Genomic DNA, 17,684 nt, shown 5'->3' with positions numbered 1-17,684 from the left:
GGTTCAAACCCCGGGCCTCCTTGACCCACGTGGAGCTGGCCCATGCACAGTGCTGATGTGCACAAGGAGTGCCGTGCCACTCAGTGGTGTCCCCTGCATAGGGGAGCCCCACACGCAAGGAGTGCGCCCCGTAAGGAGAGCCGCCCAGTGCAAAACAAAGTGCAGCCCGCCCAGGAATGGTGCTGCACACACGGAGAGCTGACACAACAAGATGACGCAACAAAAAGAGACACAGATTCCCGTGCTGCTGACAACAGAAGCGGACAAAGAAACAAGACACAGCAAATAGACACAGAGAACAGACAACCGGGGTTGGGGGGAGGGGAGAGAAATAAATAAATAAATAAATCTTTAAAAAATAAATAAATAAAATAAAATAAAACAAACAATGTCTATGCTGCACCCTAAATCATTTATATCATTTACCGGAGTTGTTATATTTTTTAAAAGCTACCCAAATGATTCTTTTTTAAAATATTATTTTGGAGAATTTCAAACATACACAAAAGTCGACAAATTAGTACATTGAATCTCCGTGTATCCATAACCCAATCCCCAAATTCTCAACCCTCTCCATTTGCCCTCTCCATTTCCCCATCCATTTCTCCCATCATGTATTATTATGGAACAAATCCCAGACATCATCTCATTCCATCCATAAATATTTCAGTATGTAGCTCTAAAAGTTAAAGATGCTTCTCCTCCCCCGCTACCCCTGCCCCAACATGACCACAACATCATTATTGTACCTATGGGGAAAAAATTAAGAGTGTGATCCACCATGAGGATGGAGAACCACCAGCCTTCACAGCCTGCCTCCCACATCCCATTTGGACCTGGTCTACTGCCTTCTCCCTTGTTTATCCCCTCCATCCACATTGGCTACCTTGCAGTTTCTCAGACACACTGAACGCCATCCCACCTCAGAAACTTCATGTTTGCCTTCCCTCATCCTGGACTACTCTTTCCCCAGTGAGAGACATTGCTTGTTCACTTGCCTTCTTCACTTTTTACCCCATTGTCTCTTTCTCAGTGTGGCTTACCTTGACTACACTATTTAAACTTGTAGTCCACCCCAATCCACAACCCATCCACACCATCCCAAACTCCACTTCCCTCCCTATCTTTAACAATAGCACTTTAGTAGGTATCTAAATATTTATTGAATTAATAATTCTGGATCCTCCATGATAGAACTTGTCAAGTAAATATTTACTGAATGAGTACATGAGTGAGTGATTCAATTGAGTAATAGTATACCTACATGTGAGACAATGAAAGGATGGGATAAATAAAAAGTCAAATAAATAGATCTTCTACATCTAAGACTTAGGGGGAAATTATAAAATTTGTAAACATGAAAAAGTGAGAACAATTAGTAAGTAAAGCGTTCTATTAAAGGGAGCAAGGTGTTTGAAATAAAATCCTAATCTCTGCAGTTAACATCAGAAAGGACAACTGTGCGCTTTTATTAACAATGCCCTGGGCTGCTTGTACCATAGAATTAAGCCAGTTGGTATAATGGATATCATACATTCATAAAGAAACAGTTGCAATATATTGGTCAAGCTTAGTCTTACATAAATACATACGCATATATTTATATGTTCTAGATAGAAAAAAATAGAACAAGCAAGATCAGTCCAAGTAGGCAAAACCCAAGCATCCTTGCTTACTAAACATTTATGTTATCTTTCTTAACAGAATCTAATCCTGAGAGTCAATGTATGTGCTACTGCTCTTACTGAGTCAAGAACATTCTTGGCCATCGGTGTAGAAAACATCAAGACAGTTGGGAATCTCTGAATGGCTGTGGCTGCAAGCTCATGTGAATGCAGTAAGGGACTAGAGCAACACTTCACTGCCTTCCTCCTCCAGGGTCAAGGAGGACATTTGGAAGCATTCCCTTTGGAAAATGTACCTAAAACAGATTGCTTCAATCCTAGCTTGGAATATTAACCATTGGTCTCTAATATAACAAGGGAGTTAACTCTTGCTCCTCCTGGCTGCTGAGGCACAAGATGTTCAATAGATAGTCAAGAGCGCCATCATTCTGGCAACAGGCAATGAGCTTGCACAAGTAATGGTCCCCAGCCTGGCACTCATTCCTCCACATTAGGAATCAGGGAAATTAGAGAGATGACCAAAGAGTAAAGACCCTCCTCACTTTGTTGTTAACATGGTGCACATTGGAAAGCTGTGATAAAGACTCTAGGCATCAAAGCATAGCAATTATGCTCAAGAGTCATAGGAAGCCGTTCAGCAATGGATGCCACCCATGAGTAGGAGCAAAGGGCATCGGAAGGGCTCCATGGATTTCCCATGCCCATCACACGTGTGTCAAAAAACAAGACAACCACTGAAGTCATTTGTTCTGAATTTTGCTTCCAAGGTCCTATTGTTCCCTGCAAGAAGAGCTGCTGTACTATACTTAATGAACACAGACCTGCTTTGTAAATGCAATTAAAAGGAAATGAAGGCACTTAAAACCCTAATGAATTTTCTTTTTGGTTGTTTTTGTAGCTTGGGGGTGATAGGGACAGAGGCTCATCTTTTCTTCCTATTAGAAGACATAGTTCATGTAGCTAATGATCTGATGACTATAGATACATTAATTCCATCCAGATACATTAAATCAAGCCTTGCTAATATGCCAATTGCCACAATTTAACCCAATAGAGCTTTCCTTGCTGACCTGGAGAAAGCTGGATACCTTGGTACCTTCTGCAAAACAAATGTTTTCCTTTTCTCTTTTTAACTGCTAAGATCCTTGTTATCTACATTCTCTGTCAATTTGGGTAGTCTCATGCAATTGGCTCCTAAAGTCTCATGGGTGGCTAGAAAGTGAGTTTGGTACTGGAGATGAATAAGAGTGACTGGTTCTCAGGATGCAAGAAAGATTAGGACCTGGCCTTTCAAAATTGCAACTAAGCCAAATCTTGTATAAGTTTGTAAACACCATAAAATATGTTATAATGTTTACAACATATGTCCCTCATTGTTAAAAACTATTGTGGAAGTATGAGCAGAGTCTACTTCTTAAAATATTTTTTATATAATAGTTATGGCATCCAATTATACAATAGTAATTGTGAATAATTATACCAAACCCCAGTCTGTTTTATGACTACTTCTCACGCTGAGCTCGTATACTCTATATAAACACCATCTGTATCAAACATAAAACCCTTAGTTGTTGTAAGAACACAGGCTTACAAAACATAGCTTATTAGTTTTGGGGCCAGGCAGTTTCTGGCTATTGCCTGGGCACCCCACAAACCTCCTGCATTCAGTGATCTCCTCTTTCTGAGCCCTGTTTCTTTGACTTAGAGCCCAGTCACTTGCAATCCTCAGGATCACTGACACCACCTCTGCAGTTTTTATTTAGCACTGACTGAGCTTAATTTGTTATGCAGAGTTCTGCTCATCTCTTATGTGCAGTGGTGACATAAGTCTTAAAGTTAGGCAAGAGTTGTGTTTCCTGAATCTCTTTGTGAAGAGTTAGTGAAGTCTTTTGGTGCCCAGCTGCTCCTCCTGAAATCTCAAAATGAAGCTTTCCCACCCAAAGAAGTCCTTCATTATGTAGGGTTTTTTTCCTTTAAACTTATTCTGAAACAATTTAATAATTTCAAACTTATAGAGTTACAAAAATAATATAAAACATATATATAGAACTCCAACAACTTCCCCCACTCAGATCCACAAATATTAACATTTTGCAATATTTGCCATATTAGTCTAGTTAGCTATCCATCAATAAATCCATCTATCTACCTACCTACCTTTCTATCATCTACTTATTTTTTTGAACACTTGAGCACATAACACTTCCATGTACATTTTCTAAGGATAATCACTCATGTAACCACCTTAAAGCACAGTTATCAAGTTTAAGAAATTTAACATTGATATAAACCTTACAGTCTATATTCCAATTTTTTTCATAAGTTCCAATAATGTTTTTTTGGGTCTTTTGTCCTCCATTATTAGATCTAGTCCAGGATCATATATTGTGTTTAATTTCCTTTGTCCTTTTAGTTGCTTTTTTAAAATTGTGGAAACAACATACAACATGAACTTTCTTTTCTTAAACCTTCTCAAGCATACGACTCAGTATTAATCACATCCACAACGTTGCAGTATCCTTACTACCATCCATTACCAGAACTTTCCCATCACTCCAAACAGAAATCCTATACCTATTATGCATTAACTCTCCATTCCCCATTCACCAGACCTCACCCCTGTAACCTGTACTTTACTTTGTCTCTGTGAATTTGCATATAATCCAGCTACTTCATATACGTGAATTCATATATGTCTTTCTGCCTGACTTATTTCACACAATATGTCTTCAAAGTTCCATCCACGTCATGTAGTCATGTGGTAGCATGTATCAGAAGTTCATTCCTTTTTATTGGAAATGGTTGGATGTTATTCGAAGCCATCTTCGTGTGAATAAAGAGTTCTGAACATAGTTCCCAAAATTTTTTTGAACACAGATGCTTGAATCACATAATTCTCATTACTTTCTAGGTATGTCTCTTTTTGAAGATAAAAGAAAAAGAGCCTTTAATTTAGAGGAAAACTAGAATAGTGCCCTGACTTTAGTCTGTCTAAAATGCTGATGTCTAAATTTTATCGTGGATATTAGACATTTTGATTTGGTTGGTTGCTTGTGTCCAGCAAACTGTTTGAGCCCAAACAGCATTATTTCTGTGCTCTTGATGATCTAGAAGCAAATACCATTGTCATATTTTTAACATATTTAAATCTTGAAAATTTTCCCTGTTAGATTTCCCGATCTCTTTGTTAATCAAGATTTCAGGACTTAGGCTGTAAGAAAATACACAAATTTTTTTTGGTAAGAAATTTCTACCCCCAAAGTAGCATTAGAAAAGGTGATTTTATTTTCTACATGCAAAAGGATCTTTCATTTCCCCCACATTTTCCCCTGCTTGGGAAGAATGGTAATGTACTCATATTCATTGTCCAAAATATTCTGAACACCATTAAAAAGTTCAAGGTGTGCCAGCACTTGGGTACAATTAATAAAAAATGCTATTATGAGCAAAATGGTGCCAGTCCTTCCAGGTTAACTGTCCAGACTTCCAAAGATGGATCTCTTAATTTGGCATCTAAAATTCACAAGAGGTAAGACTGTATGTAGGTAATTTCCTCTGATGCTATTATTTGTCCCCTGGGATTCCACACACTCAATACCAATTATAGAAGGGGGGATTAAGAATAGGCAGAAAGGGTGAGGGATGGAACAGCAAGACTGAGTAACTTGGATTCAGATTTTGTATCAATTTTGTGAATTACCAATTAAAGCAGGTTTAGAACATATTCGCTCTTTGTGACAAAGTGAAAATTATGGCTCTCTCTGCATGGCAGAAGGATGACAGCAAGGACATACAAGGAATGTTATCAAATGAATCTTTCCTGGTAACAATATTTCCTTGGAAGCAAGGCAAACTTACCAGAAAGAAAAAGTAGACTACAGATCCGAAAACAAATATAAGACCCAGATCTCAAAATAGCCACTCCTCTGTTGACTCTGGTTAAGTCACTCAAGTACCTTCCAGATGAAAGCCCCAAAGTATTTGTTCACCATAAGGTTTGTTCACTTTGTGATCTGGGCAACGGTGTTACATCATGGATGACTATGTTAGAGTTGTCATTCATTTCTACCCAGTCTTGACAAGTGATTGTTTGCAAGGTTAACATTAGTGTTATGTTCATTTAAAACCAAGACAGCAATAAAATATTTGGAGCAGAGGACAAAGGATGAGAGATCCTCACTTCTTTACCTTCCTTGGAAAGTGGCAGACCATGGTAGAACACACCTCACTTAGCAAGGCTGGCATGACCATGGAAACGGAGCGGTAACTCATGAAGCAGCACACAGGGTAGCTACCGTGCAATCCAGAGAGAGGTGCATTACCTATACTGTCATCAGGTCCCTCTCAATATTGGAGCACTCCACTTGATTCTTTAAACATGCATAACAGTGCACAACTACCAGATGTTTGCCCCTATCAATCTTTGTTAAAACTTTTTATTTATTTTTTAATATGTAAGGTGATATCATGCCTTGGAGGTTTTGCGGTACCTCTAGCCCTAACACTTGAACACTGCAAGTCAAAGCTGTTTGCCCAAATTCAAGATAATAACAGAAGGAGAGACTTAGGTAGGGAAAACAGTCAGACTAGAAAACATTCACACAGAAAAAAGGGCCATGCGATACTATGTCCCACTGAGAACAGGGAGAGGTGGCACTCATTCTTGTTTACTGCCTAAAGAATACATGAATTCATTATTTTGTTTAGTTGTGATGGATTTCTGTCATTTATCCATCCACCCACCCACCCATCTATCTATCCATCCATCCATCCAACCACCCATCCAATTTCTATCTATACACACACACAAATGTATATTTACACATCCTATATGCCGATATAGATAGAGATATAAATAAGTTAAATATGCTAAGGCAAATGAAAGGAGACCTGGAGCAAGAAAATTTCCATTCTACTTCTGAGAGTACTTTTTATAACCAAAGAAATCAAGCCACAACTCTCTATGCCTCAGTTTCCTAATTTGTTCCATGAGGTTAATCCCACTCTATCTAGAGAGGGAACCAAATGAGGCAATCCACAGAAAACTGCTTTGAAAACCAAAGAGCATGATACAAACGCTAGGGATAATGAGATGTATTAGAAAAGAGCATTATTCCTTTGCTGAGAAGTGTACATTCACATTCACATTTTCTATCTGTGCAAGTTCTTCTTTGAAATTAAATTGAGACCATAACCAACATCCCTCCAGTGATGCCTGAGGTTTTACTCAGCAACAAAGCAAGGGCTTCTTTTCATCATTCATCATATGAGTTCAAGCACCAAGAGGTACTTTTTACCAGTGGTGAAAATAGCGTTCTTTTCACAGCAGAAACATAGCAAATGATCTTCTTGATGCTAATGTTTAAGGATAAGGCTCATTCTACAGTTGCCACCAAAAATGCCTTGATGTGGCTTTGTCCCTGGTGTGTTCTTCCACTAGTAAAATGGGAGTGGTGTGAGAGACAGCTTGAAATGATGGCTTTGTTTATACATGCGAATAATTAAAATATTGAGACACATTTTTGAGAGAGGATCTTGTTCCATTTTCCTTTCTGCTTTTAGTGCTAGCTGGACACTCCATCCCAAAATACATCATCAAATAAAATTTAAACATGTCACTCCTTCATGCATTCAGTCAGCTCTGAGCATACCTTACTTGCTCAGGGAACTTTATTGCTTTTTGAGTTAAATGCACAGCTCCAGCCTGGCACATAAGAGCTTCTATAAATCTGACCCCAAACTTCCTTTTCCAGCACTTTCTTCTACTCATCTCCCCAAAAGCTCTGTGTCCAATTTTGTGAGATTCTTTTTTGCTGTTGTACTGGTGCCTTTGAACCTGAATGGCTTTTCTCCTGTTGGCTGGAGATATCTCCTACTTCTATCCAGATATGGCTTCATCTTGTTCTACTGAAACCCTTCCAACCTTCAAGGCATAGCTTAGGTGTCAACAATTTCATGCAGCTTTCCCCAATACCCCTATCCAATCGCTCTCCTTTCCAAATGGTTTTTAATTTTCCAATTAGAAAAAATATATTCTATGTCTTTTGTTGGCACACTTATCATTCTGTCCTGGTGTTTCCTCTTCCCATCCCAATAAAAAAATAAGAGCTCCTGAAGTTACAGTGATGGCCTTATTTTATTTTTTAAACATTTATTAGGGAACATTTCAAACATATCTATAGTAAACAGAAGGCCTTGTTTATTTTTGCATCTCTTTTGGGGTCTATCACAAATGTTTTGCATGTAGCAGAGTAAATTGAAGTAATTAGGGCCGTAGGCAAATGGAGCTGTCTGCCTGCATCTCTAACTCCATCTTTCCCCAATGATTAAGCTTTTCCTTGGCAACACACACCGACACACACAAAACCCACACACCTGTAGGATCACAATCAACACAGCTTAAACCTGTTCACACCAATTTTAAAGTTCAGGGAACATATTTATTTTAGTTCAGATAGTCCTAACAAAGCTAATTATAGATGGGGGCATGGAGAGAAAAGTGTATATAGTTAAGAATATTTTCTAAAAGAATTCAAGTCTGGTTGTTTATCTGTAGTTTTGCATGTTAAGACACACTTTTTACAAATGTGCAATATATGATGGATAACCTACAAGCAGGAGGGCTCTCTATTCGTATCAGAATTGTTGTTTTCTCTATCTTGCATTACTGGTATTTTTAAATGTCTTTCTCTTCCCAAAATCTCAACATCAGACTCCTAAGTTACTTTAAGACAGACCTATCTTTTTATTTCTTTTTAATTTGTGCCTACCTAGTCCATTAATGGTGTGTGTGTGTTTTGGGGGCAGTGCAATCCTTAGAGCAGACCAGAATTCCAGAGTGATAGATTACATATCCATGCTGTGTCATATCCAATTAACTCAAATTGACTGTACACTGCATTATTCTGTTAGTGCATGGGAGATCAATAAATATGGGGAAAATCTACCCTCGCTCTCCACGTTCCCATCCGATTCTAGTAGGTCTGAGACATATCATGCTACTGTGATGTGTACGCCCCAGCGAAGGCAGGCAGGTGGTGCATAGACACTATTCAAACTTGGCCTATTCAATCCCAACTCCTCTAACTCTCCATTCATGCATAGCAAAACACCATCTGGTCCTATTTTGCCTCCAGCAATCACAGCTGACCAAAAACGATAATAACAGCTGTTGCAAAACAAAAGCCAAACAAAGGGGGCTTGGGAGTGGGGGGAAGAAAAGGTTAGATTGAAGTCCAGTGCTGAAAAATGCTCTGTGAAGTGAGAAATGGTAAAGAAACCCATTCAGTGTCTAAGGCTGGCTGAATGGACGCAGCAGAGGACTCCTACTTAAACTTGAGATATCAATCCATCTGCCTAGCAAGGCTCCAAACCTCCGTCAGGTGGTAATATATTGCAGAAATTATGCTGCACAAAGGCATTTAAGCTTTTGTTCTTTGAGTCGGGAACTAATGACCCCGTGTCAGCTAAAAATGAAAGCCCCGTATGTTTTTTCATCAGTCGGCACTACAGGTTAGTGCAAAAAGATAATATGTTTAAGACAGAGAAATAAGATATTGTCCACATGGAGGAGGGTGGAGAGAAAAGGTGTGTGTGTGGGGGGGAGAAAAGGTGTGTGTGGGGAGGTAGGGGGTGTGCGGGGAAGGGACAGTCCCTGAAGTCTGCAGATCACTAAAAGAGAGAATGCACTTAGATGTCACACTGATCAGACACCACATTTCTCATGCCCAATTTTCATTACCTTGATTTATTTCTGACCTGTATAAAAAAAAAGGGGGGGGGGCATGAGTACTTACCTAAGTATCAGGAATTGGAACCAGTCACATGTGCAAAGTGAAATACAAGTTGATTCATAATATGTTTTGGAATCCCAAGAAAAAAATCATTTGGTACACAGCCTGGTGGATTCCTTTCATGATTCAAGCCTTTTGACATTTTAAATATATAGTTTTGCCTGGTGATTAATTTTTTAAGCTGCAGTAATTAAACTATTTTTTCCTGGAATTGACCGTCAGTGGCTTAGCAGCATTTAATCAAATGTGATAAAACCCAAGATTTATAAAATCATTTAATAGATGTTACAACACCTGCTTCTAACTGCAAACAGTTGAAAACAGACTTCACTTGCAATTAAGTCTTATCGCTAGTGACATTTTTTTCCAAGCAATACTTCATGGGTTTTCAAAATGACAATTACAGAACTAATACACAATTACTGTCACATGTAGTTTAGCAATTAATTTTGAAGACATTTGTCTAAAGGTTTCACAACAGAATATAAAATGTTTCTTATTGTTATGTAATGTTAGTTTCAATTCACAGAAACCTTTTACCATGGGCTCTGCTTCTGATGGGTCTGACGGGAGCAGATCATTTGTGGAATACAATCACCCCTTGCAGATGTGATTAGGCATTGTTCTAAGACTGTTTGAACACTGATATCGCTCAACTAATACATCTTCTGAAAAGCTTCAATTTAGACATAAATTTTTCTACAGCAAGAAATCTATAAATTTATAATTAGAATCTCTTGCTGTTCAATATTTGTACATAATACAGAGGACAGGAGGATTATGAAATATTGAAAGGTGGATTCATTATTCATAACCCACAACATACAGCAAACACTCTCTGAAATATAAGCACAACTTTTCGGAACCCATATCCCATTATCTTTGCAGGCCTTTCTTGCACACAGTTAGCTGTGGACACCACCACTCCCACCCTCGTTCTTCCCAGATTAGGATTCTGGTCAGGGTTGACACTTGCTGTTTTTAATTTTCATTTTATCATAAGCAGTTTAAGACTGTTGCCAGTGGTAATTTGCAATTTTTATCAAGACCTCTTCATTATAGCTTCTGACAGGACAGATGCTGTAATTAATCATGCAAGACAACTGGGGATAGTGGTCACACCACTTGCAAAGACGAGCTACTGCAGAGGAAGAAAAGGGGGGAGAAGAAATGGGGACGGAAATAATTATTTTGGCTTAAGAATTAGCATTCACTGCCTGTTTTAACAGCAATAACAACACAATACCAGTTCATTCTAGCCCAAAATAGAAAAACAATTGTTTTTATCTATGTACTCACCTTGAACCTGCATCTTAAGAAAAAGGCAATCATGAAAATATTTCCAAAGGTAATTTTTTTTAAGGATCCTGCTTTGGGGCTGGGCAATCCAAATTTCTATCCATGAATATAATTTTTCCCCTTGACTGAAAACTAAAAGACAATGCTTGGATAAAAATGAAGCTTGATTATGTGGCATGGTTTCCCCTCCTGTAGGTACTCAAGGACCAAAAATAAATTTGACATATCATTTTATTTGAAAAGTGAACAGTTTCTTTGCTGCTGCATCAAAATACAGTCCACAGTTTTTACTGAAATGTGTTTATTCTATAGCAAGATAAAAGCATTTTTGTTTTAGTTAAGCAAAATACAAACAACTTAATTGCTGCTATCGTAACTCATAAAAAAGTATAAAACAGCATTAAAAACACAATAAGCAACGCAGCAATGAATGGTTTATGTCACCAGTGTTTACGTTAAAGCCTCGTTTATGAAAACTTTACAACACATAATATGAAAACTTACAAGTTTGAAAGAAAATATTTACACTGATTATTCAGATGTGGTGCGCCTTTTAAATATTCTACTGGTATTACACCATAATAAAAACTCTTGCTTTTTTTATATCTTAACTTTTGTAATAACTGTTTTCATTTAAGTGCATTTCCCTTTTAAAAATACAGTGTTTTTATTTTTCGAAACTTGTCACTCAAAACACAGAATATAATATTCACATTTCTTTTCTTCTAATTGGAATGAATATAATGGATTAACAGTGGTCAAAGATATTGTTACAACATATGCTGTGGTTTGATTTGGAGAAGTCATAGATAAAAAGTGAAAATGAGTCAATAGTTGAATCTAATCACTTGCAATTTTTGTTTTCTGGAGAGATTCAGGAAAAAAAATAAGAGCTTTGGCAAAAGTCTGTGATTTACATTATTTTTTTTTTTTTCATGACAAAAAAATGCCATCAACTATTCATGTCATACAAATGTTTGTATGAAACTGAATCTTCATATATCAGGTAGTTTACAACTGTGCTTTTTATTTTTAGGGCTTCGGAAGTTCAAAACAGCCTTGAAGTGTGGCTTATGCACTTCTGGAGAAATAAGGCCATTTTCTATAACCCAGAAAGGCCAGTTATGAGTCATCAGTATGTCCCAGGATTCATTAAACGGTTTGATTCACATATTGTAGGTATAGCCTGAATAAATAAAAAAGGCATCACATAAAAGAGCACAGCTTTTCTTGTTTAAAAACAAAGTGATTTATAGTCAGCTAAAAGATGATACCCAGCTACACGGAAGTTCTCTTACTGCCTATCTAATAGACACTTGAGAGGACCGTTTGATCTGTTACGCATTGCTGCATAACCAACACCAACTTACGAGGTTCAGTCACATACGGCGTGCCCTCCTATGCCACCCTCCTCGAAGCACACAAATCCATCGGCCACCAGCATCTTCAGAAAATACTGACCTGGGATAATACTTGAGTCTGTGACTGAGACTGTATTTGCGACTGGTGCTGCTGAGAGGCTGGCTGGGGGCTCCCAATGGCAGGGATGGGGGATGTGATCTGGGAAGTGGCGGGGGAGTGCTGCCGAGGAGAAGGCTGGGACTGGTGTTGCATATGCTGCAGCTGTTGCAGCTGGAGATGCTGCTGCAGCTGCTGCTGCAGCTGCTGTTGGTTGATCTGCTGCTGGAGGTGCTGCTGCTGCTGTTGCTGCAGGTGCTGCTGCATGTGGTGTTGAAAATGCTGCTGCTGCATCTGCTGCTGGATTTGCTGATGCATTTGGTGCTGCTGGAGTTGCTGCTGCTGCATCTGTTGCATCTGCTGCTGCTGCTGCTGCTGCAACTGCATATGATGCTGCTGGGTTTGCACCGAAGGGCTCACTTGGGTGGAGGGTGCTGAGCCAACCATGGTGGTTCCCATGGAGCTTATCAGTGGAGCCCCAATGTTCGATGGCATGTTGGCTGCAATGGTGACTGATGTGACAATCTGGTTCATGGGGAGTCTCATGGTTAAGGGTTTGGGAGCGATTGACCGAGGGAGCGATTGTTGGAGAGTCTGAGGTGATGCTGACACTGTTCCATGTTGAGACAGTGGAGTGTTGAGAAGAAGGGAGGATGTCAGATTGGTGGACGCCAGGGTCTGCTGAACAGATCGAATGGTCTGGGCTTCTGCGGATTCGGCGGCAGCCTATTTTGGGGGGAGAAAGTTCCAGAATATTGAAATACACAAGTTGAGGAAAAATTATTGTAAAAATGGCTACCAATGTTCATACCCTTTGTACATGCCCTTGTTCCTGTGAACTTTTATCTACTGCCATCAAGACGTGGAGTCAAATTCAAACTGGGCCGTGCCTTGGCCTTAGCCAACAGAATGTGATAGAAATGACACTGCCCCAGTTCCAGACTGAGACCTCAAGAGGCCTTGCACCCTTCCACTCTCTCTCGGAATCTACCACTGCCATGTGGACGAGGACAGATGTGGCCCAGGTACGCCATGCAAGAGCCTGCTCACAGCCAGCCTGCTAATGGCCTTGTAAGCAAGTGGGGCTACCCTCTACCCGCCAGCACCCCTGGCTTGCAAGCTGACCACAGACAGATGTACAGGACTAGCTGATCCCCCCAAGCCTGGACTAGGTTTGAAGAACCAGCTGACAGTCCCTGAGATAAATAATGACTTTTTTTTAAATCACCAGGCTTTGTGGTTGTCTGTAGCACTATTGTGGAAAAAGGTAGCTGATACACATATTTAAGAAGAGCAATTCTTCATCATTTATATCTGGCAATAACTTCACCATTGAGCATCTTACATTGAAAGAAGTACAGACTGCCTGAGTTCAAAGCCAGCTCTACTATTTTAACAACTTTTTGTGACTCTGGGTAGGTTAACTGACCCCTCTGCTTCTCAAGTTTCCTTATCTATAAAATGGAATGATACGGTATATACCTCATAAAGAGGTTGTGAGAATTAAGTCAAGTCACCTGACCCTCGGGAAATCCTTAGTATATGTTAACCATTTTTATTAATAAACAACTACTACCACTAGTAAACTACTACTAAAGAACTTCAAAGCCCTGTATTTGCATGGTTATTTATAATAATACTCCCTGAATATAAGAGAAATTCCTTAGAGATACTAATTTGAAGTACTTTTCGACTTGAGAAATGTTTTAGATTTACCAGCCACTTTCAAAGATTACTACAACTTATCAAAGGAGTCATAGATAAGGGGAGAATGCGTGACACTTACGTAACATTCAATAACCTGCTATAAGATAAACCAACTGATGTAAGGCTCAACACGGAGAGAAACTACCTGTTACGTTTTATGCTAAAAACACAGAACTATATCTACAAAAATAAATTATTTTACCAAACTAATGCAACAGTGATTGGAATGTTTCATATTAAGGACTATTTTTTCCCTCTTATTCTTCACAAAATTGGAGGTTTGGGGAGAAGGTAATGGAGGCACTTTGGAGGCATCCAGATGCCATCCACTGTCTTTGGTGATTTGGGATGTGTACATTTAGATTTTTATTACTTAGATCCATAAAATCCTACTCTTGGCAGGAACTTATAAAGAACATTATATGCTCTTATATTTTTTGAATATAACATTAAAAAATAAAGAAACCACAAGGAAAAAAAAAAGATTATACGGAGAGTCACTTATAAGTGTAGGAAAATCCATCTCTGACAGTTTCTGTTTGAACACACGTTATAATTATAAAGTACCATCTATTGGTGGACAGCTCTCTGTGTTACAAAAGCTCAGTGGAATTGCCTGTTACCGGCGGGTCCTGTTTTAAAATCTGAGGGTAAGAAGAAGCCTATAAATACTCAAAACTATCTTTAAAAAATCATTAAGCCACCCATGAAGTAGAATATGCACCATTTATACTTAAAACCCTGTATATAATTCTTTTTTTTTAAGTTGTTACTCATTTATTGGAACAACTGTAGCTTTGTTTGTGACAAGCTTAGATTAAAAAAATATATATTTAAAACAGACATTTTCGATCAAATATTAGAGAGACTAATGTAATGCACCCCCATTTACCTATCATTCAACTTTAACAATTTAAAAAATTATTCCATTTTATTTAATCTATCCCTCCCCACCCCTGAATTTTTATTTTACTTTATTTTGCTGGAAAATTTAAAACTTAGTCTCAGATACTATATCATTTTGTCCACAAAAACTTGTGCATAATTTTATATGCTCTAATATTTAAAAATCACAGAGCTCGTCTCAAGGGAGAAAGTAAAAGGAAAGTCTATATTTCAACACCTGGCAGTCACACCAGGCCATCTTTAAGATGCCATCATATGGAGCTGGACTTAGATATGATCTTTGTCCACAAGTTTCTCCTTTTACTTTTACTGAAACTGTAGTTGTTGCTGGGGTTTAACGTATACCCAGGGGACCTGAATCTCTGGACTGACCATGTGATAGCCAGGCCCTGAGCCTCAACAGACTTGCAACTCCAACACTCTGGTTTATTGGACTTACCCCACTCAGCTAACATAGAGGTGAAGAAGGTCAGCCACCACACCAGGGAGCCAAGAGTGCCTACAACTGAAAGCAGGAGGATTGCATACAGCATCTATGTGGAATCTAAGCCCCCTCTTGACACAGATGTGCAGTGGACACAACCATTCTAAGGTCCACAGGATGGAGGAATAGAGTATGGATGAGAGTGGACTTACTGACATTCTATTCATGAACTATTGTGATTAGTAATCGAAGAAAATGTGGCATTGGTGTGGAGAAAGTGGTCATGGTGGCTGCTGGGGGTAGGGAATGGGAGGAAGAGATGAGATGTGGGGATGTTTTCGGGACTTGGAGTTGTCCTGGGTGGTGCTGCAGGACATTGTATGTCCTTCCATGGCCCACTGGGTGGAATGTGGGAGAGTGTGGGCTATGATGTGGACCACTGACCATGAGGTGCAGCAGTGCCCAGAGATGTATTCACCAAATGCAATGAATGTCTCATGATGATGGAGGAGATTGTTGTTATGGGGGGAGGAGTGGAGTAAGGGGGGTGGGGGGTATATGGAGACCTCATATTTTTTTAATATAATATTAAAAAAATAAAGAAAAAAAATTAAAAAATTAAAAAAATGCCATCATAATGGTGAATGGAGATGAATGGATAATTGTAATGAGTTCCTGCTTGCCTGCAGCATTGACTCCCTTACAGTTTAATCTTAAGCTTCCATTAAAATCCTTGTACTGTAGAGTCACATCTTGAGTGGGAAGGGGTCCTAAGCTCTAAATGTAGAGGTATGAGTTAAGTGCACAGATGTTGGAACTGTATTACTGCTTTTTCTGATGGGGAGGCTGAACTCTTGTTCCCTGTATTCTCCATCCTTGGTTGAGTTCCTCTATCTAGGACCACAGAGATCCTATATGGCAGCCTTATATTTGAGGACTACAGAGCATATGCCCACATCGCCTCACCTCCCAGGTTCTTTCAATTATTCTACTGGATTTGCTTTTCAGTCCTCATCATCACGGAGGTAACCCTCTGAAGAACCTCCTATTGGCCAGCATCCCACTTTAAATCGCAGGGTCCAAAACAGAACTGAGTCTTCAGACGCGGTTTAATCATCACGAGGTACAATGAGACGCTGCCTCCTGTGAGCTTGCTATATTAATATCTATTTCACACCTTTGGTTCAGCCTGAAATTATTCTAAACTTATACCAGAAGGACTATTTTTGTTAGTTGGCAGGTCTCTGAATATCGATTTCAGATCCTCTCATCCTGTACTTACTTAGTTTGGAAAAAAAATAGCATTTTAGATTTATTCTTCTTAAACTCTGCTCCAAATTTTTTTGTTTGTTTTGACTCATTTAGCTTCATAGTGAAAATACCTCTAAATCCTGATTCGAGTATCCAATGATGCTGGATACTTTTAAGTTATCACTTGAATTTTAAGTTATCACTTGAATTTTAAGTTATCACTACCACGTCCTTGATGAGCCCAGACATGGCTGCTATTTCCTAAAAATGCCTTCTGAATGCTGTTTCTGGGCCTAAATCCATGGATGGTCAATTATTCAAGCTATAACTCACAAAGATCACCTATTGCTGCTTTTGGTAAATGAATGAATAACTGATCCACTTAAGAAGTCCATGCACACTGTTACTCTATTCCCTTCACTCCATCTAGTTAACAAGCAACTCTATACCTCTATTCTTAATATCTGTAACCCCCACACACTCAAGGGTCCAAATCTGAGTCCAGAATTGGTACAGCTTCCAATGTTTGTCTTCCAGATTCTCAGAAAAATATTTTGCTTTTGACCAAACAAACATTTTCCCTTTCTAATGAAGTGGGAAGTGTTCTGAGAGTTATCAACAAAGGCATCTGAAGGTCTTTGTTCATCTGATTCTAACTAAGCAGCTGACAATCGTAGATTTTAAGAGACAGAAGAAACAACTCAGGGGGAACGGATCTGGCACAACTATTAGAGCATCCGCCTACCACACTGGAGGTCCAGGGTTCAAACCCAGGGCCTCCTGACCTGTGTGGTGAGCTGGCCCACACACAGTGCTGAAGAGCAAAAGGAGTACCATGCCACGCAGGGGTGTCCCCTGCGTAGGGAAGCCCCATGCTCAAGGACTGCAAGGAGAGCCGACCCGTGCGAAAAGCGCAGCCTGCCCAGGAGTGGCTCTGCACACATGGAGAGCTGACACAGCAAGATGACGCACAACAACAAAAAAAGCAACACAGATTCCCGGTGCTGCTGATAAGAATGCAAGTGTACACAGAAGAACACACAGCAAATGGACACAGAGGGCCGACAAGGGCGGGCGGAGGATTAAAAAAAAAAAACTAAGGTGAAAACGAGAATTAAAGGGAGAAAACGCTCTTAAAATGGCTTTGTCAGCACAATCTACCCTGCTCTGCGACCCTCTGTTACCAGAGACAGTAACAGTGACAAGGAAATGGTAACTCTG

At 39.3% G+C, this 17,684-nt stretch overlaps 1 protein-coding gene across 8 annotated transcripts in view; it reads right to left on the bottom strand.

Moving 5' to 3' along the window:
* Positions 1 to 9,826: 9,826 nt before the first annotated feature.
* The window catches only part of TOX3 (TOX high mobility group box family member 3), a 106,328-nt gene continuing 98,470 nt past the window's right edge, over positions 9,827 to 17,684 (bottom strand). For 5 of the 8 annotated variants that reach the window (XM_071209171.1, XM_012530598.4, XM_012530599.4 and 2 more), the window contains exons 7-8: positions 12,179 to 12,901; positions 10,931 to 11,903 (exon numbers count right to left, since the gene is read on the bottom strand). In XM_071209171.1, coding sequence (XP_071065272.1) covers positions 11,850 to 11,903; positions 12,179 to 12,901 — 777 coding nt within the window. In that variant the 3' untranslated portion in view covers positions 10,931 to 11,849. Of the gene's footprint in view, positions 10,560 to 10,930; positions 12,902 to 17,684 lie in introns of those variants that run through there. The other 3 variants (XM_004472407.4, XM_004472408.4, XM_071209168.1) reach the window with 2 other exon arrangements.

This window comes from Dasypus novemcinctus, chromosome 18 (assembly GCF_030445035.2).
Source record: "Dasypus novemcinctus isolate mDasNov1 chromosome 18, mDasNov1.1.hap2, whole genome shotgun sequence".
Lineage (NCBI taxonomy): Eukaryota > Metazoa > Chordata > Mammalia > Cingulata > Dasypodidae > Dasypus > Dasypus novemcinctus.
Note: the sequence above shows the minus strand (reverse complement) of the source record. Positions and strands in the feature narration are given on the sequence as shown.